Source organism: Theobroma cacao, chromosome 3 (assembly GCF_053813885.1).
Source record: "Theobroma cacao isolate CCN51 chromosome 3, ASM5381388v1, whole genome shotgun sequence".
In the NCBI taxonomy this organism is placed as follows: domain Eukaryota; kingdom Viridiplantae; phylum Streptophyta; class Magnoliopsida; order Malvales; family Malvaceae; genus Theobroma; species Theobroma cacao.
This window is the reverse complement of record NC_142641.1, coordinates 42,146,736-42,172,171: the sequence shown is the minus strand read 5'-3', so window position 1 is coordinate 42,172,171 and position 25,436 is coordinate 42,146,736. Positions and strand designations below refer to the sequence as shown.

The following is a 25,436-nucleotide window of genomic DNA, read 5'->3' as shown; positions in this document are numbered from 1 at the left end:
GTCAAAGCCTTTGAATTTATATGCTCTATCAACTTTGTTGATTATTTCGATATCCTCCTTATTCTTGATTTGAAATTAACACAATTTTGACAGTTGTTACATGTTAAGCTTGGTAATTGGTTTCGTAACTTCTTCAGGTACCAAATATTCTAACTCTTTCAACTCCCTCAATGTACTAGCTGATATCTTAAAAATAGCTTAGGAAACCCAATACGATCGCATAAAATTTTCTTCCAGCGATACTTTTATCAAGAATTTTTGGTTCATGTTTGCAATACATATTTTTTTCAAGTCAACTCACAAAAAATTAAAAGTGTCTCAATTTTATCTCACTTGATAATAAGGATTGAAAGATGGAAGAAAAAAAAATGAATGCCAAGATTTTTTACTTTTTCTTGCACGAGGAATGCATTTGAAATTTTTTCTCAAGACATTCAGTTCAACTTCTAATCTCTCCTATGTTAATAGAATCTAATCTCGTGCTTATAGAATTTTGATTTACAGTGAATGTGCACTCTTCATGCACTGCTTATACGCGCTTTAGCTCTCTTACCTTCATTCATTAAATTCTTTAAAGGAATAAGAATAGAAAGAAACTCATCGTTTTCAATTTTTTCCAATTATTCTACTAAATCGATAAAATCTGAATATTTTACATTTCTCTTTACTTTGATATCACCGGACTGTTCGTCCATTCCTTAGATGAGTGCACGTCGCTGCCGATGACGCTACTGCTGTCTCTGTCATGAGGTTGTTGAGCATGTTGATCACACCTGCACTCTTGCTCTTGCCAACCATGATGCTAGAGCGCAACACCCCATCGACAGGTTGCTACCCCGATCCATGCTGCCGCCCGACTCCTGCAACCGTCATGGATGTTAAGTTGATATGGATCTAACTGCAACTTAAAATCTGGTGCTAACCTTGCACTTTTATAGGGAATTGTTTTCATTCAACAAACAGCAGATATGAGTCTTCTTAAAATTTGGTACTGACTTGTTTTCATTCTTGTTTATTTAATGATATACCTTTTTTCTTAAAAAAAAAAATTCTCTAATAAATATTCAGTATGTGCAAATTCTTTCACATAAATATAAATGGATTTGTTTAATCTTAAAACAAGTGAGTGAAAAATCAAAATATAAAATAGTGTTAAAAATCAAAATAAAGAACAAGAAATTAATAAATATAATAAGTTTAGAATACTGAATAAGAAATCAATAAATAAGTAATTATTCGTCATTTTTGTTGAAGCGATTAGAAATAAAATTTTGAATAGTAAATTGCTATTTAAGTTATTTTTATAATAAACATGTATTTAATACTCTCTAAAAGGCTTATCATTTAAACAATTGTCCACAACAAGTGTCATTATCTCATTAATAACAAGGGTCCAAGAATAATTTCTCAAAAACAACCATCATACATGTTTGCAAATAAATAAATATATATATATATATATATTACATTATTTAAATACGTATTTCTCTATTTTAACAAATAAAATAATTTTGTTAATTTGATCTATTAGCTTAAACCGAAATTGGATTTCGTGGCACTCAGTATGTGAGTGAATGAGAAAAAAAATTTTGAAGTAAGAAATGATAATAAGACAATTTTTCAGATAAAAATAGTTAATTACAAAAGTGATGAGAGTAGTTTTCTACCCAACTTAACAAATTTTTATATTTATCTCTTATTTGAGATATTTTTATATTTTCATTTGGTTTATTGCCTACTTAACCCCTGGTTGGTAGGTAAAGTTTTAACAATTATGATGCAAATCCAATTACATTAAGAACCTAAAACAAAGTACTATGTTTAGCTTTTTAATTATTAAATTGGATTAGAACATGGCAATGCGAAAAATTAATAATGTCTCTCGAATTTTCATTCTCATTTCAAATTAATCATGAGTTGTAGGAGTGTTAATATTAAGGATTGGTCCTATCACATTTATTATGTTCATTGATGTCCTTTGAACTTTCATAAATTTCTCATAACCTATTTTGAGAATTAAACAATTTTTAACGTTATTGATGTATGTTCACTAAAGTTAACCAATTAATAACATATCCTAATTTCATGTAAAAAAAATTATGTGTAAATAGGTCTAAAATGTCACTTGGCATAGAATCTTCAATTTACTTGTTTTGAAATTAAACGAGGATTAAAAGAAGATTTAAATTTTATTTAATCGGAGGTTTAGTAGAGCATTGAGAATCCCCTATCCGCAGTTATTTGTTTTGAAATTAAAAAAAAAATGTTAAACTATATGATATCCAACTAATGAAATTAAATAAAAATGATTTAAATTAAGTTTAATAACATACACTATTTTAAAAAACTCAGTAATTCAAATAAAAGTTCAATCAATAACAAATTAAAATTACCAAAATTTGTGACATGATATGCAAATATAATAAAAACAAATACAAATCCAAAATTACAAAACGGTTACCAAATGAAATTCATATTTTAGAAGGAAGTCAAACCATTAATTAAATACCAAAACATATAATTTGTGAATTATAATTATAAAATATATTTAATTATTTCATATATTGGGGGTGAGGTGGGGGATCTATTCCCCATCCCGTTCTCGTTCTCGTCGGCATTCATTTCTTTCCCATCCCTACTCGTGTTGCTGTTTCCTTAAATTTGCTTTAAATGGATGAGAAATCGGATCTTTTACCGAGTTCAGGTAAGATTGACATATCCTTAAGAGAAGTCTCTAGTATATGAAAACCTACCTCTCTTGCAATGGGAAACGAAAGCCAGCCAATTTAGACCAAAATGAAGATTCTCATTGAATTTAACAGTATATTGGGTTATAAAACGGAGTGATGTAATTCCTAGCCTCTTGCATTCAAGTAGGTCAGTAAACATATCCTTATCAGTCAAGTTCAGACAACTTGCCAGTCAAATTTGCTATGCACAAGAAAAAAATAAAAGAACAGAAAGAACCCATCTCTTTCCGCTTGGCTTTCAGAGACAACATGTCATTGTTCCAGAGTGTGAACATATGTGATCAACTTGAAAGAGTTGGCTTATCCAAGAATATCTTTTCGATTTTCTCGCTCCTCCATTTCTCCATTCGCCAAAGGAAAATAGGCATATTTTCCCTTAATTAGCTATTGGTTTATCATCTTTTTTCACATGGAGGAGGCTCAGATTGTTAAACTGCAAGGAAGAGGTTAGTCACTCGCAACCTGCTAATCTGTTTTCTTGAAACGAGTTCAGAGACTCAAATCAAGTCTAGGAACAAGTGTTTGATTCGGTACTGCTTTCTCCCTTTGTAATGATACTGCCCAGCTTTTCTTTGCTATTGAAATTCTATTCAAATTATAGTTGCTGAAGCAAATTCGAGTAGTATTTTTCAATTAATAATGCTCATGCTTTCTCCCTTATGCTCTAACTTTTGACTACAATGTTCGTAAATTTGCTGTTCTAAGCTTTGTTTTGGTAATAGTTCTTGACCAGAATCGTTTTTTGTTGTTCGCTTCAGCCGTTGATGGCAGAGAGCCAAACTCAACTAAAGACATTCATTTATCAAATCAACCTCAACCTCCTCCAAGATTCAAACATTACAAGTGGTGAATTCGTGTAATGATTTACATATTTTTTCTTCTTGCTGGCCAATCAACAGCTACTCTCCTGGGAAGATTATACTATGACAAAGGTGGGAATAGCAAATGGATGGCAACATTTGTTCAATCAGCTGGCTTCCCAATTCTCCTTCCCCTCTTGTTTTTCTTCTCACCACCAACCAAATCAATCACCTCCAGCAACCCCATTGCTTCCTCCATCACAAGGCAACCAAAGACTTCCACCCTTGTCTTTCTCTATGTTGCCCTTGGTTTACTGTTGACAGGTGACAACATGATGTACTCTTATGGCCTTTTATACCTACCAGTCTCCACATATTCTCTGCTTTGCGCCACTCAGCTGGCCTTCAATGCTGTCTTCTCCTTCTTCCTCAACTCCCAAAAGTTCACTCCTCTCATACTCAACTCCCTAATCCTCCTTACCATCTCAGCTGCCCTCCTGGCAGTCAATGCAGACTCTGAGAACACCTCGACAGTCTCTAAAGGAAAGTATGCAATCGGATTTTTATGCACTGTTGGAGCATCCGCAACCTACTCTTTGTACCTTTCCCTGGTGCAATTGTCTTTTCAAAAGGTTATCAAAAGAGAGACCTTCTCTACCGTCTTGGATATGCAAATATACCCTTCGTTTGTTGCAACCTGTGGCTGCATAGTTGGGTTATTTGCAAGCGGGGAATGGAAAAGTTTGTCAAAGGAAATGAAGGAATACCAGGAAGGACAGGTACCATATCTGATGACTTTGATTTGGACAGCTGTGACATGGCAGATTTCATCGATAGGTTTGTTGGGATTGGTTTTTGAAGTATCTTCTTTGTTCTCCAATGTCATCAGTACAGTGGCTCTGCCTGTTGTCCCCATTCTTGCGGTGATTTTCTTCCATGATAAGATGGACGGAGTTAAGGTGGTGGCCATGCTATTGGCAATCTGGGGCTTTCTTTCTTACATCTATCAGCATTATTTGGACGACTCTGAAACCAAGGTGAAGAAGGCGAATTCCAATGAAGTTTCTGTGGCTCTTACAGAAGTCTAGAGGTGAACAATTTGCCATCGAATTGACCATTTAACTGTTACATTTCATCCTAAAGCTAGGTGCCAGTCTGCAAGAACTTGAGCATGGGCCTAACGTTTATTCTTGTAGTCTGAAATTACGAGGCCCTTGAAACTAAATTGATCCAAGGGGCATGTTACTGTATTCAACGTTTTACCATTGTTTAGTACTAATGGATGTGTAGACTATTACATGAGAGGACTACACTTTTCACGATGCTTTGAAAAGAAATTTCTTCCAAAAATGAAAGAATTCAACTACTATAGTAGCTAGTTTATTAGTATCTGACTGTTATTGTTATTTGTTATTAACACCACCAAATATTCAATCAGTTCAATGAATTTAGTTTTAAAATTTTAAGAATCGTATTAATCGAATTCGTATAAAAAAAATATAATTTGATCAAATTATATCTTAAAATCGTAAATAATCAAAATTGACTTTTGTTGATCAATTTAGTTAATTTTAATTATTAATAATATTTACATATAAAGATATATTATTAACAATCGATTTTTCAATCAATTATTTCAATTTTTATTGATTAATACTTATACATAAGCATTAACGTTTCACGGGAATTAAGTGAAAGAGTCACGATCATGAGGGGTTTAGTTGGACAATTTGTGTGTTGGATAAGGGCGTCCGCCAAAATTCAAAATTATTCAAATCTCTTTCAACTCCAGGCACCCACCCAAGCAGCTTTCAGGCCCAGCTTCAAATTTTGAGTAACGGTCGCATGGGCAGAAACTAACAAAATCCTGAAACGGTAAGGAAAATATTTAAAAACAAGAAAACACAGTTGTCCAAATTGCAAAGGTAATTCAACAAGGAATTGCTTACGTGGCGCATTTATATACCCCGACCAATATCTCATCATATCAACTCCAAGGCCCACAACTCCAAACTCCAAACTCCAAATAACAATTAATTTAATTAATTCCCCTCCCCAAAAAGAGCGAAAATAGCTTTTCCACTTCTCTTCTTCTTCTTATCTTTCCTCTCAATCTCCTTCGTTGCCTCCGTTATAGCAATTTCCCTCCGTTCGAATTCGAAATCCAACTGTAATTCTTCCTCTGCTCGCGTTTCTGAAGAACGAGAAGAAAAAGACGAAGAAAAAGGAGGTGAAATGGCGACAATGGAGAGCTTGATTGTGACGGTGAATAGGATACAGAGAGCTTGTACGGTGCTCGGTGACCACGGTGGCGACAGTGCTTTGCCTACTCTTTGGGAAGCTCTTCCGTCTGTCGTCGTCGTCGGAGGCCAGGTTTGCTCCTTCTCTCTCTCTGTATAACTTCTCGTGGCTTTGCTGCGCTTCTCTGTTAATGTTATAATTTACTGTGAATGTAGAGTTCGGGAAAGTCATCGGTGTTGGAGAGCATTGTAGGACGCGACTTCCTTCCCAGGGGATCAGGTTTTGATTTTCTTTTTTTTTTTTTAATTATTTGTGCTTTTGTGTTGAATTTTCGTTTTGAATTCTGTTTAGCAGCTGAGAAAATCGAAAGAAAGAGGTTTAAAAATTAAAAAAAGGAAGATGAAGGTCATTTTGTGTTCTTTTGTTTTCGATTAACTACTAGACTGGAAATTCAAGTCAAACGGGTCAAACTGAGTCAAACCGATTCAATATATTTTATATATATATATATATATATATATATATATATATATATATTAAATTAATCCTCAACTCCTCGTAAACAATAGTCGAACTGGTGTAGCATGCTGAATACTGTAAAATATACTACAATTGCTTGCTTTTGTTGGCAAGCAGAGAAGCCTTTATGACATTGTTCAAATTTCAGGAATTGTGACGAGGAGACCTCTAGTGTTGCAACTACACAAGACGGAACAAGGGGTACAAGAATGTGGAGAGTTCCTTCACTTGCCCAAGAAAAAATTCACAGACTTCGGTACATAATTTGTTATGCAAACCTATTTATTGTTGATTTAGTTTCGTAACCTTCAAGTTTAGTCACCTTTATCTTAAATTCTGAACATTATGATCAACCTATTTCACATATTGGGATTTGGTGCTAGTTTCCTATTCATGAAAATTATTAGGCAACCTATTAATTTGTTCATAAGTTATCTGGTAATTGTTATAATTGTAGGAAATGTCTTTTACAATGATTTCTCAACTTCAAGCCTTGCACCACTAATAAGGCATTTGTTGGTCCACTGATTTTGCAGCCATGGTTCGGAAGGAAATCCAAGATGAAACTGATCGAGTGACTGGGAAATCAAAACAAATTTCTCCTGTACCCATTCATCTCAGTATCTACTCACCAAATGGTAACGACATTCAGAATTAGATTTCTGCTGCAGAAGTTGAAAACTTGCCTGCTTACTTTCATTCTTTGTTGTCCTTGTAGTTTTTGTAATCTTGCCTTCAATTATCTGACAAACCTGGTTTATGTCTTGGCAGTTGTCAACTTAACACTAATAGATTTGCCTGGTTTAACAAAGGTTGCTGTAGGTATACTACCCAATCCCCTCCTGAAGTTATTCTCCTTTCTTTTAATTTATTAGATTGTAAATAGAGGTCCTTGTTATTGGCAGAGGGACAGCCAGAGAGTATTGTTAAAGACATAGAAAGCATGGTTCGCTCATATGTTGAGAAGGTAATGGGAATTTTTCCTTTTTCACAATAATTTGTGGTGGATGGCTGCAAGAAGAATAAAATTAGTGGCATGCTTCTTGGATTTATGTAATATGATTATAACTATAAATTATCCTCATCACAGACTTTTGATGCTTAATAGACCTCATCACAATAATTTACATAATATGCTTAACAGACTATTGCTACTTTTGATGCTTACGCAAAACAATTTATTAGACCTTTGGGGGTTCAAATAACTGATTCTTTTTCATGGAGTGTAGCCAAACTGCATCATTCTGGCCATAACTCCAGCTAATCAAGATATAGCGACATCTGATGCTATGAAGTTGTCTAGAGAAGTTGATCCAACAGGTATCTTTCTACTTATCATTTCTGGTTACAATGTAATTTGATTGGCCTGTAGGACTACACTATCATAGTCGTTATAATTGTCCTAGAGGTTACATCTTTGGTTTTCCTTTCCCAGGTGAAAGGACATTTGGTGTATTAACGAAGCTTGACTTGATGGACAAGGGAACAAATGCTGTAGATGTAAGCTTTCTTCCTATTTTAATACACATTAATAATAAGTTTGTGACTTGACTTTTGGCATGTGCTGCAACATATAAAGTCTTAACTAATTCTGTTTTGTTGGTTAAACACCGAATAGGGCATTCATCCATATGATTTATTTCCCCTTACCTAGTGTACGCATTTTTGCTTTTATTTTTAATTGAAGGTTCTTGAGGGAAGAGCTTATCCACTTCAACACCCTTGGGTTGGAATTGTGAACCGTTCACAAGCTGACATTAACAAAAATGTCGACATGATTGCTGCTAGGCGGAGGGAGCGTGAATTCTTTGCCACTAGTCCTGATTATGGACATTTAGCCAGCAAAATGGGCTCAGAATATCTTGCAAAGCTTCTCTCAAAGGTTTTATTTCCTAGTTATTTGCATAACTATATCTGTATAGCATGTCTGTTTACTGATTAGAGTATTTCTTTGGCATCAGCATTTGGAGTCTGTAATTAGAGCCCGCCTCCCTGGCATTACTTCTTTAATTAACAAAAGCATTGACGAACTTGAAGCAGAGTTGTCCCATCTTGGTAGACCTGTTGCTGTTGATGCTGGGGTGAGGAGCCTCTGAACTTTTATCTTATTTCTTGATATTGGGATAACCATCGGTTTCATTTTCAATTTAGATTGTTTTGCTTTTATTATCAGGCCCAGTTATACACTATCCTAGAGTTATGTCGAGCATTTGATCGGATATTCAAGGAGCATTTGGATGGAGGGTACTCTATTTAGATCTTTTTGTTCTCGCTTCCATATTCCTGAAGAAAACACAGAAAAAATTAAAGATATAATGTCTGTTACAACATAACACTTTATCATTCCTGTTTCCATTCTTTTTCTAGGCGGCCAGGTGGAGACCGCATTTATGGAGTTTTTGACCACCAGCTGCCTGCTGCTTTAAGGAAGCTTCCATTTGACCGTCATTTGTCACTGCAAAACATAAGGAAAGTAGTTTCAGAGGCAGATGGGTACCAACCTCATTTAATCGCTCCTGAGCAAGGTTATCGACGCCTCATTGATGGTGCACTTAATTACTTCAGAGGCCCAGCTGAAGCTTCTGTAGATGCTGTAAGTTCCCTTTTCAAGGTGGCAATTTTTTGTCATCTTGGCTGTTATTAGTGCATAGCATAGGGCCTCTGGTGCTTCTCGGAGGTGGTTGGAATGGAGAGGGTATTGTAGTTGTTTTCTTTAATGAGGGTTTAGGGAATGCTGTTTGCTGGCTTTAAAATTAAAAATTAAATAGATCTTGCTGTTTCATTCTTTAAAAGCACTGGACCTGTAACTTGTTTTTAGTAATTGGTGATCTTTATTGCAGGTTCACTTTCTTTTAAAAGAGCTTGTAAGAAGGTCAATTGCAGAAACTCAGGTTAGGAATTTGAAACTTTACTCTTCTTGGAAGAAATAGTGATACTTTAGGGACAATAGAAGAATATAAGTTGGTCTTTTGGAATTGAACAGGAGTTGAAGCGCTTTCCAACTCTCCAAGCTGAAATAGCAGGGGCTGCGAATGAAGCATTGGAGAGGTTTCGTGAAGACAGTAAGAAGACAACTTTGCGATTAGTGGACATGGAGTCCTCATATTTGACAGTGGATTTCTTTCGGAAACTCCCACAAGAAGTGGAGAAAAGTGGAAACCCAACTTCCTTATCTGCAGATAGATACGCAGAAGGCCACTTTCGCAGAATAGGATCAAATGTTTCTTCTTATGTGGGGATGGTGTCTGATACGCTTAGAAATACCATTCCCAAGGCTGTGGTTTATTGCCAAGTGAGGGAGGCCAAGCAGTCATTACTTGATCACTTCTATACACAAGTGGGCAAAAAGGAGGTACCCAATCATATTTACTTCTTCATTCTCCCTAACATGCACATGCATGCATTTGGATATAGTTGTGTTTCCATCCACACGGTAATTCAATTGTGAGTGGAGTTCTATTCAAACTGATACGCTCACGGAGGGGGAGGCATGCTGGTTGGATAGAGGGGAAAGGAATAGTTGTTTCCTGACTAGTTTTCATTATTTTCTTGTAGGGCAAGCAGCTAGCACAATTGTTGGATGAAGATCCTGCATTGATGGAAAGGAGGCAGCAATGTGCCAAGAGGCTTGAGTTATACAAATCTGCAAGGGATGAGATCGATTCAGTCTCATGGGCCAGGTGAAACTAGCTCTGAGTGCCTGCAAAGAGATCCTCTGCATCATAGCTAAAGAATGAGGGAGGTGCTGGAGAAGGTTTAAGTTGTTGATTGTTCAGCTTTCATTTGTTGCATTTTCTTGTGCAGCTTCTGTTTTCTACCCGTCAAACCTAAAGTTTTTCTGCAACATTGATCTATGCTTGGTTATTGTGTTCTTCAATCAGAGTCTTTGTTGTAATCCTTTTGTAGAAGCGTGCAGTGAATAGCTTTTCCAATCCATGTCTATGGCATATATCTCTATTGAGAATCTGAATATTTCTAATCCTATTTTACTTTCCTTTAATCTCTTTCTGAGATTGATATGAGAAAAAACTTCATGAACTCAGGAAATGAAAGTAATTAATCTCATTATTGACTGGAAATTATCTTGAGTATAAACAGAGCTTGAGACTCCCCTAAAAAATTATTATTCAAGAATGTTGGAGTTTCCCAATTGCGTTGGATTTCAAGCTGCCGTTTTCAAAGATCCTCCCTTCTTATCAAGCTCCTCCAAAGCCGCCCATAACTTTGGATCCTCATAATCCTTTACGAGTAAAGTAGGATCTGCTTCCATTAGTAGATTTTCTGGATTTCTAGTAGCTAAGCCCACAACAGGCATCCCAGCTGCAACTCCTGCTTTTATCCCTGATACAGAGTCCTGGACAATAAAAAACACAGAGTCGAGTTTTTCAAATTCATGAGGAGTCCAAATTCGTGAGTTTCTTCTGCCGAAAACATGGTTTGGAAAATAGGGGCAATACCTCGCATACAAATGTATGATCCTTTGACACCTTGAGCACTTCGAGTGCCTTCAAGTAAGGGTCTGGGTATGGTTTGGCTCGCTCACAATCACTTCCAAGAATAACAACATCAAAAAAATCTTTGAGGCCAAGTTTCGAGATCATCATTTCAGCATTCTGTTTCGGAGCATTAGTAACTGCTGCTCGCTTTAACCCACGCTCTTCAATCCATTTCGTTAATTTGTACAGGCCCTTTATAGGTGGTAAGTTTTCTGAGGCCAACCTGTTCATCCATACAAAGCATTAACCATTTGTAAAATGTAGCCAACCGCCAGAGACTTGCATAGTTTGTAAAAGGAATAAAACCATTTTACCTCCGAAACATTGCTTCCTTATCTTCCAAGAACTTTGCGCCCCTTGGTATATCATCAGGGAAGAGACGCATAGCAATATCGTGGTTGTGCTTCCCAGCAATATTTTCGACAAAGAATTCTTCATCTATTGGAACTCCATTATTGAAACCAATCTGTTAAAGACATTAGCATATTAGTAAATTACCCCCGAGAATTACCCTCAGATTTGTAAGTACATTCAGGTAATGGGTTCTGAATATGATTGAGCTTGAAACACATGAAATCGAACAGAACAGGTTCTTTGTTTGAGAGTAAAAAAAAGTGAACAGAAATTTCAGAAATACCTCTTGGAGCATTTCACGAAAGGCATAGTGGTGGAGAGGATCCGAATCACATAAAGTTCCATCAACATCAAACAGTACTGCTTCCAACGGAGCAAGATCAGGAATTGATTTCTTGCTGCGTTACAAAGACAAAAGTGTTAAATTACGACAACCATACCGAAAAAGCAAGATGCTTTTCCTCATCAAAACATAATTGGAGAACATAAAATGCATATAAATGATGACTTGATGTTTTCTATTTGAAATGATTTGCAGTCACAAGAAGAATTTGATTGCATACTTGACAACATAAGACCAGCTATGGAAGAACTATGCCTTGGGCTAGTTAAATAAATGAACTAAATCTTAAAAAGAGGAAGGGTTTATCTAAAGAAACATTAACTCACAAGAATAATCAAATCCCGACATAAAAGAGCGATCTTGGCAACAGAGAAAACTAAAAATCTAATAGTGCAAAAATAAGAAAGAGAAAAGAGTAAATATAATTATTATCTAATGAACACAACTAGGAGAATAAATGCATAAACAGGGAGGCAACACAACTAGGAGAATAAATGCATAAACAGGGAGGCAATGAATGTTCTTACGTAAAAGTCATATGATCAGAGTAGTAGAACGTAAAGAATTTTCACCCAGAAAAGAAATCATGAAACAAAAGAAAGATCATCCACCAAAATATTTCATAAACAAAATCGATTTAAGTCCCAGCTGTTAGCCATGCATGAACAGAGGCATAGCAAAAACAAAATAAAAAAAAGAAACCCAGATTGCTACATTGGATCAATGGTGGCTTGAGAGAAAAACTTTGAAAAATCGAGAAGAATCCATCCCAAATCCAACACAAATCTTCCAACATGTATCAAATCGAATCACAAAAAAGAAGAAAGAAGGACAGAGAGTTTGCATACCTCTGCACAGAATTTTCACCAGTCGTCATTGGCAATGAATTTTGTTCCGCAAAATCTGGTTTCTTAGTGATGGGTTTTGAGTTGGAGATCGAAGTGAATGTGGTGATGCATGTAAAGAATCAAATTTGAGAGAAGGAATGTACCACGGAATCAAGAAACGGCAACAAATTGGCCCTCACAAATTGCGATTGGGGCGGGGTCCGCTTATTTTAATTCAGAATTATTATTGGTTTTAAAAAAATTGGGATTATTTTACATTCGGGCCATTCAAGTTCAGTTTAATCCATTAATTTTTAAAATAAAATTAATTTCAGTTTGAATTGTTTCAAATTAATTTTTCAAGTTATTTGGATTTAAATCAATTTAAATTTTTAATTATTTGAAATTCAGATCATGTGAAGTTCGAGTTAGATGAATTTGAATTATTTATTTTCTTAATCAAATTCAATTTAAATTCTAACGAATCGCATGAATTTATTAATAACTCATTTGTAGTTTGGTAATTTCACTTGATCTATTAATGTTCTTTAAAATTTCATACATGATTAAAATTTCGTTGAATTATCTATAAAGATAATTCATTTTAATTTCTATATTAATAGTGTGTAAAACTCATATCGATAATTTCGTTGAAGTATTGATAATTTCACTGGACTTATTAATGTTCTTTAAAACTTCATACCTGATTCTAAAATTTCATTGAATTATCTATGAAGAAATTCATTTTAATTTCATTTTAATTTCTATATTAATAACGTGTAAGACTTTTTTTTTATTAATAATGTGTAAGACTTATATCGATAATTTTGTTAAATCATCGATAATTTCACTTGACCTCTTTAAAATTTCGTACATGACTCTAAAATTTTGTTGAATTATCTATGAAAGTAATCCATTTTAATTCCTATATTAATAATGTGTAAGAGTTATAAACGGATAAAAGATAGTAGTAAATATAATTAAATATGAATAAGAGATTATTCTTAAATTATCAATTCAACAATCCATCAAATTCTGGGTCTGCTATGATGATATTTCAATATTCACTTTCCATTTGCAGAACAAACAAAAAAAAAAAAAGAAGGAATGAATCTGTTCTTATGAATCAAATAATTGTTCTTGGTGGAACGGTAGAGGTATTCTACCAAAAATAGAATAAAAAAGAATCCAACTCCATTTCTAAGTGCTCCACAGAAGCAAAAAGAGGAAAATTGTGGGGTGCTTTTGTAATTTAGAAATAGCATCAGGTTCCTCACTTTTAACAAAGCTCACACCTTTGGTGGCCACCAATTTTCAACTTTCCTCCCAGCTTGGAGTCCTCCAACCAACCATCTTGGCGCTTAGGCTGCCACACACCAATTTTCCTGGTCTTTCTTTTTTCTGCCTCTCTTTCGTCTTTCATACTTTGACACGTTTCTTCATATTATTGTATAGTTTTAAATTACTATCTTGAAATATACTTAAATCTTACTAAAGTTGGTGAAATCAAAATTGGCTACTTCCTCTTGCACTATTTTGTTGGAATAAATAGCCATGATGCCATCAACATCATAGGATTACATTCACTAGATTATGGCCGGTGCATTGCATAGGGGTCTCTTTTTACCTGTTTTTCTCTTTCTCTTTTTGTCTCTTTTTTTCTTTCTTCAATACTTTTTTCCTTTTCTTCTATGGCCTCCACGTGATTAGGGGGGGAGGAAGGCCCTCTTACTTATATAATAGATTAAGAGATTAGGATTAAAAAAATTGGATGAAATTTAAATTAGATTAAAAACAATTAACTTGGGTGGCTAGAACCTAAAGATAGAATCCATTAGTTTGGGCTTTAACCAACATTGAGACCAGGCCATGCAGCGTTCAATTTTTTTTTTGTTTTGAAAGAAGCCCATCCATTTCTGTCTGAAATCAAATAGTGATTAGTGGGGGGATGGGCTTTTCTTAAATGTATGATCTAAACAAAATTAAAAGAAGTTTAATTGATGGGTTTTTCCTATAATTGACATTAAATATCTTTATAATTGAATTTTAACAAATTTAGATTTGTTCCTTGTATCGTTTGACAAGTCTTAGATTTCTCGTTGATTGGGACATTCACATTTGGTTGGAATACCAAATGTGGTGATATAAAAGCACTACACATGGTATCAGAGTTAAAAGATTTGAAGATGGAGAGGGACCAAACTGTGGTGATATAGGTCAACTATTCAAAGTGATTGACAAAGTCGAAAATAAATTTGAAAGATCTACTTCTTCTTACATATAATATACTAGTAATATTTGTGAGAAATTTCTTTAAGAACTTTGGGGCAGGCCCTAACGCTTCTTCTCGTTGATGTTACTAGAGAAACAGTGCAGTACCCAAGGTGAGTGGAGCACTAGGGATGTTGCTTTCAACATGCTTGGAACTGATGGCTTTGTACAACTATATAGCTCGAATTGAAACGTGGGACAAGAGAATCAAACAAGTACGTACTGTTTCTCTTTGAGTTGAGAAATTCTTTTTTGTCCGGCTGCTTTTCACCTAAAGCAATAATGAAGGGAATAAGAATAGGACAAGAGCAATACGTCGATATAGCTTTGGCATGGTTCTCATTGTCCTCCAGGGTTCAAGTGCTACTGCTTTGGTGGGTGCAAGCAACGAAAAGCACTGCAGGCTCTTGAGGAGAAGTAGATTCAATAACATTTCAAATACTTGATTTATCCAATACCATTGTTTGAATTAATCATCCAACCCTTCCATGATATGCATGCTAAATCCTAATATCTAGTTGGTATTAGTTTCTTTTGAATCAGTCGAAGCCATCTCTGATCTCTCCTCTGTACAAAACATGTCACGTTCCTGCCTGTCAAATGGAAATATCTGTCAGAAAACCCAACCGGATATTTTTCCTTCCAAGATGCTAGAAAATTTTGCTTTCTTGCAATAAATTTACAACATCCAATACTCAATGGGAAGTAGAGAAAGAAGAGGAAAGTGAATGTAAAGCACAATAAGTGATTCTGAGGACAGCAATACATCATCTTTCTTCTCTTGTCTCCTTCGGCTTCACCTGCAAAATGCAAATGTGGGATAAAATAATCAGTTCATGAATCATGGTATTATTGAATTAGAACGTTAAACCTCAAAAGGCAACATAGAAAAGGATTTTGGGATTAAAAAATGTTTAGGTAACTGTAAGCCACCAAAAGCTTAGAAAACAATCTAGGTCGACGTTGTTGCGGGATTTGAGTTCTAATTCTCACGGGGATGACTGAAAGACACTTTTAGACCTATAGCTATAGCTTCACGTGAATCCATGACAGCTACTGCAAGCTTTATGAAGGCCAAGGTTAATTTATTCCCATTTCACTTCCACTAAAGGAAAAAATGACGCCAAATGTGGGTCCCAAAGCCAAAAATGGATTCCATGTCACGGCTGATGTGGTTCAAATTCAATGGATTTCTTTCACGTCGGTCTCCGTCGGCGTGCTGTGTAAGCGAGTGGTTCTTTCGGCCCCAGGAGAAAAATTTTCCGGTCAGCTTGGCTTCGGTTTGTAATCAAGTAAGAGACTCAAAAATGGAATTGTAAAGGTTTGCCAAAGTCAGTTAGCATACAAGCACAATACACGGTTATAACCAGTTTTACATGGAAAATCAGCTCTTGAACGATTAATAACAAGCGAAAGTGATCATCCAATCTCCACAAGCAAGGATACTAGCTAGTGTGATTGATTAAACTAAAGCTTTCTATTAATTTTACCACCACCCGGAATAGCCATGGTGGTGTGTTTTCTAAGCAAATAAACAATTCCTTCTTTACATTCTTTTAAAGACAATTTCCTTGAATAGTTTTAGCAACTCGGCTGTTAGACAAAACGTGGAAATGGGGTGTTTCCCTTGCACCTTCCGCTCCCAAGAAATCACAGCCGATGTGGTCATAGCTAGTGGGAACATCAAGATAAATTAATGTGTAACCTAGCTAGGGTTCTTTAAGTGCAAAACCACCAAACTCTCCTCCATGGAATTAACTCGTAGCTCGAGACAAGCCCATTGTTTCATAGCTATCCTTTCAACATTCAACCTACTTGCAACCTCTCTCTAGTTAGGTAAGTAAAGAGTCAATAAGACCAAAAACCGTCAGGGTCAAATATATATAGCTATTGCATGAACAAATTAGAAAACGTTTGGAGGCATCCAACATTTTCACATTTAGTCTTATAATTATAACATTTCTTCTGATGTGAATGACGATATCGGTAGCAGAACTTTGAAGATTGCAAACAGAACAAAATCTTCATCTTCAAATGGCAGTTTGGGAGAACATTAATTAATTAATAACACTACAATAAAGTCTAGCTGCATGACTATTGTCAAAACACTCGTAGGAGATTTCAATAAGGGAAGGAAAAATGCTTCAGAATTTGAAAAGTCAAGAGGGATGTTCCACATAGTTCCAAAACAAGTACTTCTAAGTCTTAAAAGATAGCTGGGAAATACAATCCTAACAGAATTCCACTCAACGTTTACTTACAGAATGTCAAAGTTGGCAAGGTTTACCAGACTAGGATATTTTGGCTGCTTGCTTCACTATAAATACCAGCTGCAGACCCCGTTATTCCATGCCCTTATCTTCTTTGATTTCATTGTCTTTGCTCATTGAATCCTCTATGGCTCTTTCTCTTCAATCCCTTTTGATCCTTTTCGCAGCTTTGCTTCTCACACAAAGTCTGGCAGAGGCAGCAACATGCAGCAACTGTTTCACCCATTCACGAGCAGCCTACTATCCAAACTCTGATGAACATGGAACAGATGGTAAGGGAATACATACAAGGAATGCATACCATGTATTGTGCATAATACCAACACAAATGCTCACAAATTTTCTTAACTGAATTCCAGTAGGTGCATGCGGTTTTGGCTCCTTTGGAGCAACAATAAATGGTGGAGATGTATCCACAGCATCTGAACTCTACCGTAATGGTGTTGGTTGTGGTGCTTGCTACCAGGTATTAAAGAAAGATGTGCCCTTGCACATGTGACGAAATTTAAGTATAGATGCCCTTTTACATGCTTAAATAATATTAAACATGCTCTTTTATGATGCAAATCGCTCTTTCAATTTACATTGAACCAATTCTTACTTTTGCAAGGTGAGGTGCACCAACAGCAACTATTGCTCAGACGACGGTGTGACAGTGGTTATAACTGATCAAGGCTCAGGTCCCAATACCGACTTTATCCTGAGCAGACGAGCCTTTGGTAGGATGGCTCAGACCACAGATGCAGCTGCATCTCTGTTAGCCCAAGGAGTTGTTGACATTGAATATAGGCGGTAAGATTTCTCTACATTGAGGTGCATTTAAGAAAGAAGCAACTTCAGGAAAATGTTGTACACTTCCCGTTTTTATTCTCCTTAGTAGCAAGAAACCAGAAGTACACCACATAATGATAGAACTAACTCATGGATCTCTTACACAATTCCTCTCTTTATACAGTGTTTCATGCAGCTACCCCAACAAAAATATCACTATCAAGATTGATGAGAACAGCAATTACCCTCATTATTTGGCATTTGTTCTATGGTATCAACAAGGTGACAAGGATATCACAGCAGTGCAGCTATGTGAGGTATTATGCTGTTTCCGAAAATAACTTTCTGTTTAGTCTTCTCAACTGGTATGGACCAACTAAGGAGTTGTAAAGGGAGGATGAATTTGTTGGCCAAATCTACAAGAGACAGTACAATACTTATTAACGGGTTCCTTCTGATATGTGCAGACTAAAAACTTTGTGTGCAAGCTGTTGGATAGGAGTTACGGAGCAGTATGGACAACCACTTCACCCCCAAGCGGTCCATTGTCTTTAAGGATGCTATTGAGTGGAGAGGATGGAGATGAGTCATGGTTTGTTCCTATTAATAACATACCAGAAAATTGGAAAGGTGGAGAAACATATGACACAGGAGTTCAAATTAATATCTAGAAATATGCACCAGAGTCATTCATTTCTTTGTTTTAGCAATACCAATAAAAGAATTAAGTCCCTAGCTTTCTTAAAAGATGTGTTCTTTCATTATGTTTAATTGGTTAGCATATATTTTATTATTTTTGTGTCAAGGAAGGGATGACACACTTTACTAAGAGATATTCTTATGTTTTCTTTGTAATATTGACTAATGAAATTTTATGTTTCTTAAATAAAGAATTAAATTTCTCAAAGCAGTCATCTACAAAACAGCACTAACCATATGGTCAAGGAAAAGACCTTCACTTCTACTTCTAAACATAGTTCTCAAGTTTTATTGTTACTCCTGATTTCATCCACAAACAAAGTATTCCATTACTTAACCATACCAAACAAATTTCATAATTTTCACGACAATTCAACATACCCTGATTGTTCAGGCAGCAAATCCAGCAGTGGTTCTTAAAGACCTAATTACAAAAATGACCTCCTATTCATTCTCATAATGCTTCTTCCATTAGTTACCAATATAGCTAAGGTATGAATAAGTCCAATTAATATTAGCAAAAATACAGTGCCTTATCATGATGCTATTCAGAAGTGCAACAAATATCAGCTTATGTCAACATGTATACTCAGAATAGATTTCCAAACATTAACCTACAAGGAAGAACTTTTATAATCATCAAAAGAGGGCAAGGGGGAAAAAAAAAAATTGAAGGTTCAAAGTTAAGTATACTTACAAATAAAGGCAATGTAAGATGATACTGTTTGGTGATAATCTCCACTTGAAGCAGGTGCAGAAAGAAGGGAAGTTCTCCAACTAGTTTCTCGAATAGCATAGCAAAAGCTGAACCAACTTCACAAAAATTTACATATCAGTAATCTATTACCTATAAAAAAATTTTAAAATTGGAATCAAGAGGAAGTGGGTCAACACACCTCTTCAGCTTTACATTGTCGAGGCCTTATCCTGATAAACTGCAGTTGGATATTCTAAGCCCATCCAGCTGTGATGTTTATATAATTGTAGCCACTGCCCTACCCATGCCCTTTTCTAGAGATGTATTCTCTGGAATTTTTATTCTTTGACCAGCTACAAGTTCCTTTTGTGCGTTTTTCCAATCATTTTATTCTCCCTAAAATCTCAAACCCCAAAAGAACCTCCACAAGACAGTTTTAACTGAACGCCCAACTCCATCAACATAGAGTATATCATGGTTCTCCGATGCGGTAATGCACTTGTTTCTGACAATTCCCTATCTTTGATGAACTTTCTAGTAATTTCTACTTCACCCCACTTCTCTTTCACCGAATATATGTAAGATAATAATACATACAGCGCAACATCCATCGGTTCCAACTCAATTAGCCGCTTGGCTATGATCTCTCCAAGCTCTAATTTCGAATAGGTCCTACATGCAGAAAGCAGAGCTCCCCACAGGGCAGCCCCTGCCTGCACAGGCATCTTCCCCTTAAGCCCTTTGGAATGTTTCACCAAACCAACCCAACTAAGTAGATGAAACACGCAACCAAAGTGCTCCACCTCAGGTTCAATCTTGTAAACTCGGCACATTATATCAAGGCACCACCAACCCTCAAAAACCTTTCCTGCATTCTTACATGCAGATAAGCAACTTAAAAAAGTAGCGGTATCAGGCATTTGACCTCTCCTCTCCATGTCAATGAACATCTCAAGGGCTTTCTCAACATGGCCATGCATACCATATCCTGTGATCATGGAAGTCCATGAGACCACATTTTTGTCAGGCATCTTATCAAAAACATCTCTAGCCAAGTCCATAGCCCCACATTTTGCATACATTGTCAAGAGAGTAGTTGAAAGTAACGAATGGCATTTGATCTAGTTATTGTCAATAAAAGAATGAACCCACAAGCCCTTATCAAGCCTCCTCAAATTTGCACATGCTGTCAAGATGCTAACAAGAGAAGCGCTATTAGGCCTAACCTGAATCATCCTATCAAACAACATTAAAGTCTGGCTGGCATACTTCTTACATCGAACATATAATGCCAACATGATGTTCCAGGAAACAACATCCCTTACAGGCATCTGATCAAAAAGCTTACGAGCCTCTGAAATATTTTCAATCCTTGCATACCCATCAATCATACAATTCCAAGAAACATGAGCTCTAAATGGCATCTTTTCAAACAACTCTCTCGCCACCTCCATGTCCCCAACACCCACATAACCTGCAAAGATTGAATTCCAACTAAAACGATCCCTCTTAGGCATCTCATTGAACAGCTCACGTGCAACACCAACCTGCTCATTCTTCACATAACCATCAATCATCGAATTCCAAGTCACTAAATCCAACACAAATCCACCATCAAACACCTCATGGGCAATCCCAATCTGCCCACAAAACGAATACATGCAAATCAAAGAATTCTTAACACATAAATTAGACTCCAACCCAAGTTTCAAAACCTGGGCATGAACCTTTTCCCCTTCTTTCAACGACCTAATCTCAGCATAAATTTTCAATAACAATGGCAAAGTATACTCATTATGCTCAACCAATTTACCCACCATTTTTTCATAGTAGAAACTCAAAGCACCAAATGGGTCATCAAAATCCAAAAAACCCTTCAATACAATATTACAAATCAAAGTATCAGGCTCTTTGATACAATCAAATACCAAAACGGCATGAGAAACTGACTTCAAAGAGTTGCAGAGCTTTTTCAATACCCAGGTCACCACGGGGAGGGTGTTGGAGGAGGTCAGACTTGAGGAGTTGAGTGCGGTTTTGGTTGAATTGATTGAAACAAGTGCATGATTCAAAGGCTCGTAAAATGGGGCGGGTTCTTCTTAAAATGACTGGTCGCTGTTGTTGGTTGTCTCGTGAGGGTGGGATTTGGAGTTGGTGATCGTTGGGCCACAGCTTTGGTTGGGGTTTAGAGAGGTTTTTCTGGGCTTTGAGGAATTTGTCGATAGTGAGTGAGCATAAGCCTGTTGAAGCTGGTTTGGACAGGTTGAAGCGACCAGTCATTTCTTTTGCTGTTTTTTGTTGTTTGGCGGGAAGGCTTTGGCTTTAAAATTTATAGACAGAAGCGGTAGATATAAAGTGTGTTGGGACCAAAAGGAAATGAGTAATACCTTGAATAAACAAATAGCAGATCTTGCCTTTGTACCATTTCACTTGATGTCAAGTATGTGTCTTAAGTAGATCTTGCCTGTCAAGTTCAAAGCTTAAAAGTTGAAACTGCTGAAAATTGATAAAGGAAAATTAAGTATGAGTGTTTCCTTGGACATGATTTCACTTTGTGCAAGGGTTGCTGATAGCCTGATAGCAGTCGGGGAGCCTGCAGCTTTGCAGTGAAACAGTTTCTTGGGTCTTAGCCCCATTTTGTTAGCTTGATAAAGTCCATTTCCCCATGGTTAAACTGACAGCATCAACGATGCACCTTTGATCAGGAAATGAATAAGATGTACACAGCTAAGAAGCCATATGTGATCATCATGAAGAAACAAGGGCACCAAGTTTTGACAGAAGAAGGAAAACTCACAATGCATTAAACTATTCTTTTGTATCCACATTATACTTTGAAAACAGCCGCAACAAGTACATTATCCAGCACTCAAAGAGAGCAGCAAAAGCAATGGTAAGTATTTGATGGTATTCTCTCTGTGGCTGGCACTCGGGGACTTCATTCTGCTTTGGCAAACTTTATTTCTTCACCAATCTCCTTGTTGCATGTTACTTGGCACAAAAATATCCGAGTGATCAAATGGTGATTATTTTTTAAATGGGAAATAACCACAAAACTGGGCCCATATAAAATATTCTGATTTCTTCATCTTCTAATGATCTTCTAAGACTATATATATGATTTTTCTGCAATTTTTAAGCAGTGTACCAAAGTCAAAAATGACCTATCTGCAATTCAGGTCACTAGCAGACAAGTCAATTAATTACCTTGGCCACATGTACCATGGGACCACCCCATCTTGCCTTCAACATTTTATCATTGAGTCCTAAATCATTCCTGCAAGCAGATGATGCAAATGTAAATAGCTATTGCAAGCAGACGATTAAAAAGAAAAAGCCTGCTCTTCATGGGAAGGTAAGGAAAGAAACCAGCAACTTGTGCTCTGTAGTGTTCTATTGGTGAAAATGGACGGTGTTTCTTAATTCTTTCCAATTTTGTTTATCCTTTTTAAGGTCTAAGATCATCACATAGGAAATAGGCTTCATTTTCTGTCATAATATAGCATCTTGTGGCAGTAGATAATAAGGTAAAAAAGCATTGCATGGCCTTTCCCTCTGTAACTTTTTAAACTAACAACATGAAGAAGAGGAAGTGCCCAAAAACCCCCAAATGCTCACAGAAGAGAATTTTGATGAAGTAGGTTCAAATGGAAATTTTTTGCAATGTACTCATCTTCCCTCATTCAACAACATAAAATTGAACTTTAAGCCAAAAGAACTACAAGTTAACTGTTGTAGTTATTTTCAGTCTGACCTGGCTCAAGCAAATGGTTTGTTCTTCTCAAGTTCTAATGCTTACAATCTGGCATCAGCATCTTGCTCTATGCCTCACCTTTTCTCCATTCAAGCAGCTGATAAAGACCAGAATAACTGATGAGTGTTAACTCGTTTTCGCCACAGGTACAAAAAATAAATTGCGAGATTAAAACAGTAGTAAAGTTTTGGTAGTATTAGCCCACTCTTGCTCCTATCAACAATGACTTTGAAGGGCTATGATATGCTCTCAGAATGTGAGCTAACTAAGAAAAGAATCATTGCTTTGCCCAGCACTGTGTGCAGTATGTTCCCTTTTGTTATGATTTATCAGAAATCCCAAATAAAAGAGACAAAACTTCATCTGCTTGTGGATGAAGTTTATCTCCTGACTTGAACATATAAACTCTCCCATTCAGCTGTATCCAACTGCACCCAGGGACTTTTCTTACTCCTCTCAATCCCATTTCCTTTCTCAACTTTTGCTCTGCCAAGTACAGACCTCTTGCTGCATATATATTGCAGAGAACCACATGGGCAGGTGCATTCAGTGGGTCCAGCTCAAGGAGTTTTTGGGCAGCATGTTTAGCAATCTCCGCTCCTGTCTCACTGAATCCACATACACCAAGCAATGCCCCCCAAATAGCACGATCTGGTTCAGAAGGTAGTCTCAATACAAACTCTTCCGCTTCCCTTATTCTCCCTGCTCTGCCCAAAAGATTGATTACAGAAACATAATGCTCTAAACCAGGTTGAATTCCATATATATGGCTCATTGAATTAAATAATTCCAATGCTTTACTGATAAGGCCTACATGGCAACATGCCGATAGAATACCCAAAAAGGTAACAGAATTCGGGTGAATTCCAGATTCAAGCATGGCTTCAAAAATCTTTAGAGCTTCATTTGCTAGCCCATGATGTGAAAATCCCATGATCATTGAATTCCATGAAACCAAATCCCGAGAGACCATAGTTGAGAATATGTTATATGCATCATCTATTACCCCACATTTTGCATACATGGAGATAAGAGAATTCTCAAGAGTCAAATCAAATTCATACTGTGTTTTGATAAGCATGCAATGGAACTGCCTCCCCTGATCAAGATTTGCTGTAGCTCCAGCAGCTCCAAAAAGAATGGAATATGTAGCATTCAGAGGAAAAACACCTTGCGCCCTCATTCCCAAAAATAAAGAGATAGCTTCTACAAAAAGTTCATTTTGGACATAACCTGAAATCATTGCTGTCCATGCAACTGCATCCCTTTCTGGCATGTTGTTAAATAGATAACAAGCCTTTGATACTTGTCCAATGCTCAAATACCCATCAATCATTGAAGTCCATGAAATCTTATCCCTGATAGGTGATATGTCAAATACGTACTGAGCCTCTTCCAACTGTCCAATATGAATATAACCATTAATCATTGAATTACACGATTGAACAGCAGAGTTATTCAAGTTCTTTTTAAATATATAAAATGCAAAGTTCATGATACCAAATACTGAATACATGTGAATGAGCCCCCTAGATAACCTGCCATCATAATCATCATATTCCCAGCCATCAACAATTACTTGTGCATGTAACTGCTTGCCAAGAAAAGGAAATCCCATGCCAGCACAAGAATAAGCAAGAGATACAAAAGTCTCACTGTTAGGTCTTATTTCATAGTTCCCTTTCATTTCAAGAAAGAGTAACAGGGCTTCTTCGTAGAAACCATTCCAAGTAAATCCTCCAATCATGGCAGTCCAAGAAACAATATTCCTCTCAGGCATTCTACAAAACAAACAATATCCTTCATTCACTTCACCAGCCCTACAATAACCTGCTATCATACTAGTCCATGTAACCACATTCCTATCCTCCATTTCCTCAAACAAAATTCTAGCTTCTTTCATTTTACAATTCTCAGCATATCCAGCAATCATAGTGTTCCATGAAATTATGTTACGCACCGGCATTGCATGAAAAACCAACCTTGCCTCCTCCAAATCCCCATTCCTAATCAGCCCACCAATCAGAGAATTCCAAGACACAACATTCTTTTCAGGCATGTCATAGAAAAATTTCTTTCCTTCACAAACTCTACCACTTTCCAACAACCCACATAACATCGAAGTCCACGAAACCACATTCCTTTCAGGCATTTCCCCGAAAAACCTCCTTGCTTCACTGATCCTCCCACACTGTACAAAACCCGACAACATGGCATTATAACTAACAATGTTCCTCTCAGGCATGATATCAAACAGCGCTTTGGCTTCATTAATGAAACCATCCCTTGAGAACTTTGAGAGAAGAGAAGTCAAGTGAACAACGCGGGCATGGTTGCTTCTTTGAGGCATTTTGTCGAGCAGGTTACGGGCTCCTTGGAAACGGTAATTGGAGAGTAAATAGAGAAGTTGGGAGTCATTAAAAGTGAGTTTTGAGCAATGGGTATTTGAGAATATGGTTTGAGAGAAGAAGTGAACATAGAGGGGATAGTAAGGAAGAAGAGGAAGCACAGAGCGAGAGCGCATTAGCCGTTATTCCGAAAGGGGGTCGTTGTAAAAAATATAAATCAACTAACGAAGCTTGGAATACATGTCAATAGATTGAAACGGCGACGTTGAAGTCAGACTTTTTGCTGAAAACCTTGT

At 36.6% G+C, this 25,436-nt stretch overlaps 4 protein-coding genes and 2 pseudogenes across 14 annotated transcripts; 3 read left to right on the top strand and 3 right to left on the bottom strand.

Annotated features, from left to right (window-relative positions):
• The first annotated feature begins 2,981 nt into the window (after positions 1-2,981).
• LOC18606109 (putative purine permease 11 pseudogene) lies at positions 2,982-4,869 on the top strand (annotated as a pseudogene). Of its 2 annotated transcripts, none has more exons than XR_016025261.1 (2): positions 2,982-3,196; positions 3,509-4,869. The product of XR_016025261.1 is annotated as a putative purine permease 11 pseudogene, transcript variant X1 (transcript). The 2 variants fall into 2 exon arrangements; XR_016025262.1 differs by having other exon boundaries at positions 2,982-3,280.
• Positions 4,870-5,556: 687 nt separating this feature from the next.
• LOC18606108 (phragmoplastin DRP1E-like) lies at positions 5,557-10,282 on the top strand. Its single transcript, XM_007039533.3, has 15 exons — positions 5,557-5,923; positions 6,007-6,070; positions 6,459-6,566; positions 6,847-6,948; positions 7,082-7,132; positions 7,216-7,277; positions 7,540-7,630; positions 7,746-7,810; positions 7,998-8,192; positions 8,272-8,391; positions 8,484-8,554; positions 8,678-8,903; positions 9,151-9,201; positions 9,294-9,662; positions 9,866-10,282. Exons 1-15 carry the CDS (start codon positions 5,786-5,788, stop codon positions 9,992-9,994), a joined length of 1,842 nt encoding a protein of 613 aa, XP_007039595.3. The 5' UTR covers positions 5,557-5,785; the 3' UTR covers positions 9,995-10,282.
• A 75-nt stretch (positions 10,283-10,357) lies between these two features.
• Positions 10,358-12,537, bottom strand: LOC18606107 (Haloacid dehalogenase-like hydrolase (HAD) superfamily protein). The gene is made up of 5 exons (XM_007039532.3): positions 12,352-12,537; positions 11,444-11,558; positions 11,121-11,272; positions 10,768-11,029; positions 10,358-10,664 (listed from the first exon to the last, which is right to left on the bottom strand). Exons 1-5 carry the CDS (start codon positions 12,378-12,380, stop codon positions 10,473-10,475), a joined length of 750 nt encoding a protein of 249 aa, XP_007039594.3. The 5' UTR covers positions 12,381-12,537; the 3' UTR covers positions 10,358-10,472.
• A 4,461-nt stretch (positions 12,538-16,998) lies between these two features.
• LOC18606105 (expansin-like B1) lies at positions 16,999-18,549 on the top strand. The gene is made up of 5 exons (XM_018118127.2): positions 16,999-17,143; positions 17,231-17,337; positions 17,482-17,663; positions 17,827-17,959; positions 18,110-18,549. The coding sequence occupies exons 1-5, from the start codon at positions 16,999-17,001 to the stop codon at positions 18,311-18,313; spliced, it is 771 nt and encodes a 256-aa protein (XP_017973616.2). The 3' UTR covers positions 18,314-18,549.
• On the bottom strand, positions 17,021-21,318 carry LOC108661188 (pentatricopeptide repeat-containing protein At3g29230-like; annotated as a pseudogene). Its single transcript, XR_016025260.1, has 3 exons — positions 19,238-21,318; positions 19,039-19,145; positions 17,021-17,122 (listed from the first exon to the last, which is right to left on the bottom strand). The product of XR_016025260.1 is annotated as a pentatricopeptide repeat-containing protein At3g29230-like (transcript).
• Positions 17,021-25,361, bottom strand: LOC18606103 (pentatricopeptide (PPR) repeat-containing protein). Of its 8 annotated transcripts, XM_088804425.1 has the most exons (6): positions 22,793-25,361; positions 19,238-22,315; positions 19,039-19,145; positions 17,473-17,674; positions 17,221-17,357; positions 17,021-17,122 (listed from the first exon to the last, which is right to left on the bottom strand). In XM_088804425.1, the coding sequence occupies exon 1, from the start codon at positions 25,314-25,316 to the stop codon at positions 23,112-23,114; it is 2,205 nt and encodes a 734-aa protein (XP_088660551.1). In that variant the 5' UTR covers positions 25,317-25,361; the 3' UTR covers positions 17,021-17,122; positions 17,221-17,357; positions 17,473-17,674; positions 19,039-19,145; positions 19,238-22,315; positions 22,793-23,111. The 8 variants fall into 8 exon arrangements, with proteins under 8 accessions (XP_088660551.1, XP_088660552.1, XP_088660548.1 ...); XM_088804426.1 differs by lacking the exon at positions 17,221-17,357; XM_088804422.1 differs by lacking the exons at positions 17,221-17,357; positions 17,473-17,674 and having other exon boundaries at positions 19,238-21,733; positions 21,836-22,315.
• Between the last annotated feature and the right edge of the window lie 75 nt (positions 25,362-25,436).

Excerpts from the sequence above, each read along its gene's own strand:
- LOC18606108 (XM_007039533.3), top strand. The coding sequence starts at position 5,786 with ATGGCGACAATGGAGAGCTTGATTGTGACGGTGAATAGGATACAGAGA. Across the intron at positions 7,133-7,215 it reads TTTAACAAAGGTTGCTGTAG|AGGGACAGCCAGAGAGTATT; the intron begins GTATACTACCCA and ends TGTTATTGGCAG. Across the intron at positions 8,392-8,483 it reads CTGTTGCTGTTGATGCTGGG|GCCCAGTTATACACTATCCT; the intron begins GTGAGGAGCCTC and ends TTTTATTATCAG.
- LOC18606107 (XM_007039532.3), bottom strand. The coding sequence starts at position 12,380 with ATGACGACTGGTGAAAATTCTGTGCAGAG. Across the intron at positions 11,559-12,351 it reads GGTGAAAATTCTGTGCAGAG|CAAGAAATCAATTCCTGATC; the intron begins GTATGCAAACTC and ends TTTGTAACGCAG. Across the intron at positions 10,665-10,767 it reads ATCATACATTTGTATGCGAG|GACTCTGTATCAGGGATAAA; the intron begins GTATTGCCCCTA and ends TTTATTGTCCAG.
- LOC18606105 (XM_018118127.2), top strand. The coding sequence starts at position 16,999 with ATGGCTCTTTCTCTTCAATCCCTTTTGATCCTTTTCGCAGCTTTGCTT. Across the intron at positions 17,144-17,230 it reads TGATGAACATGGAACAGATG|TAGGTGCATGCGGTTTTGGC; the intron begins GTAAGGGAATAC and ends ACTGAATTCCAG. Across the intron at positions 17,960-18,109 it reads CAGCAGTGCAGCTATGTGAG|ACTAAAAACTTTGTGTGCAA; the intron begins GTATTATGCTGT and ends TGATATGTGCAG.
- LOC18606103 (XM_088804421.1), bottom strand. The coding sequence starts at position 25,316 with ATGCGCTCTCGCTCTGTGCTTCCTCTTCTTCCTTACTATCCCCTCTAT.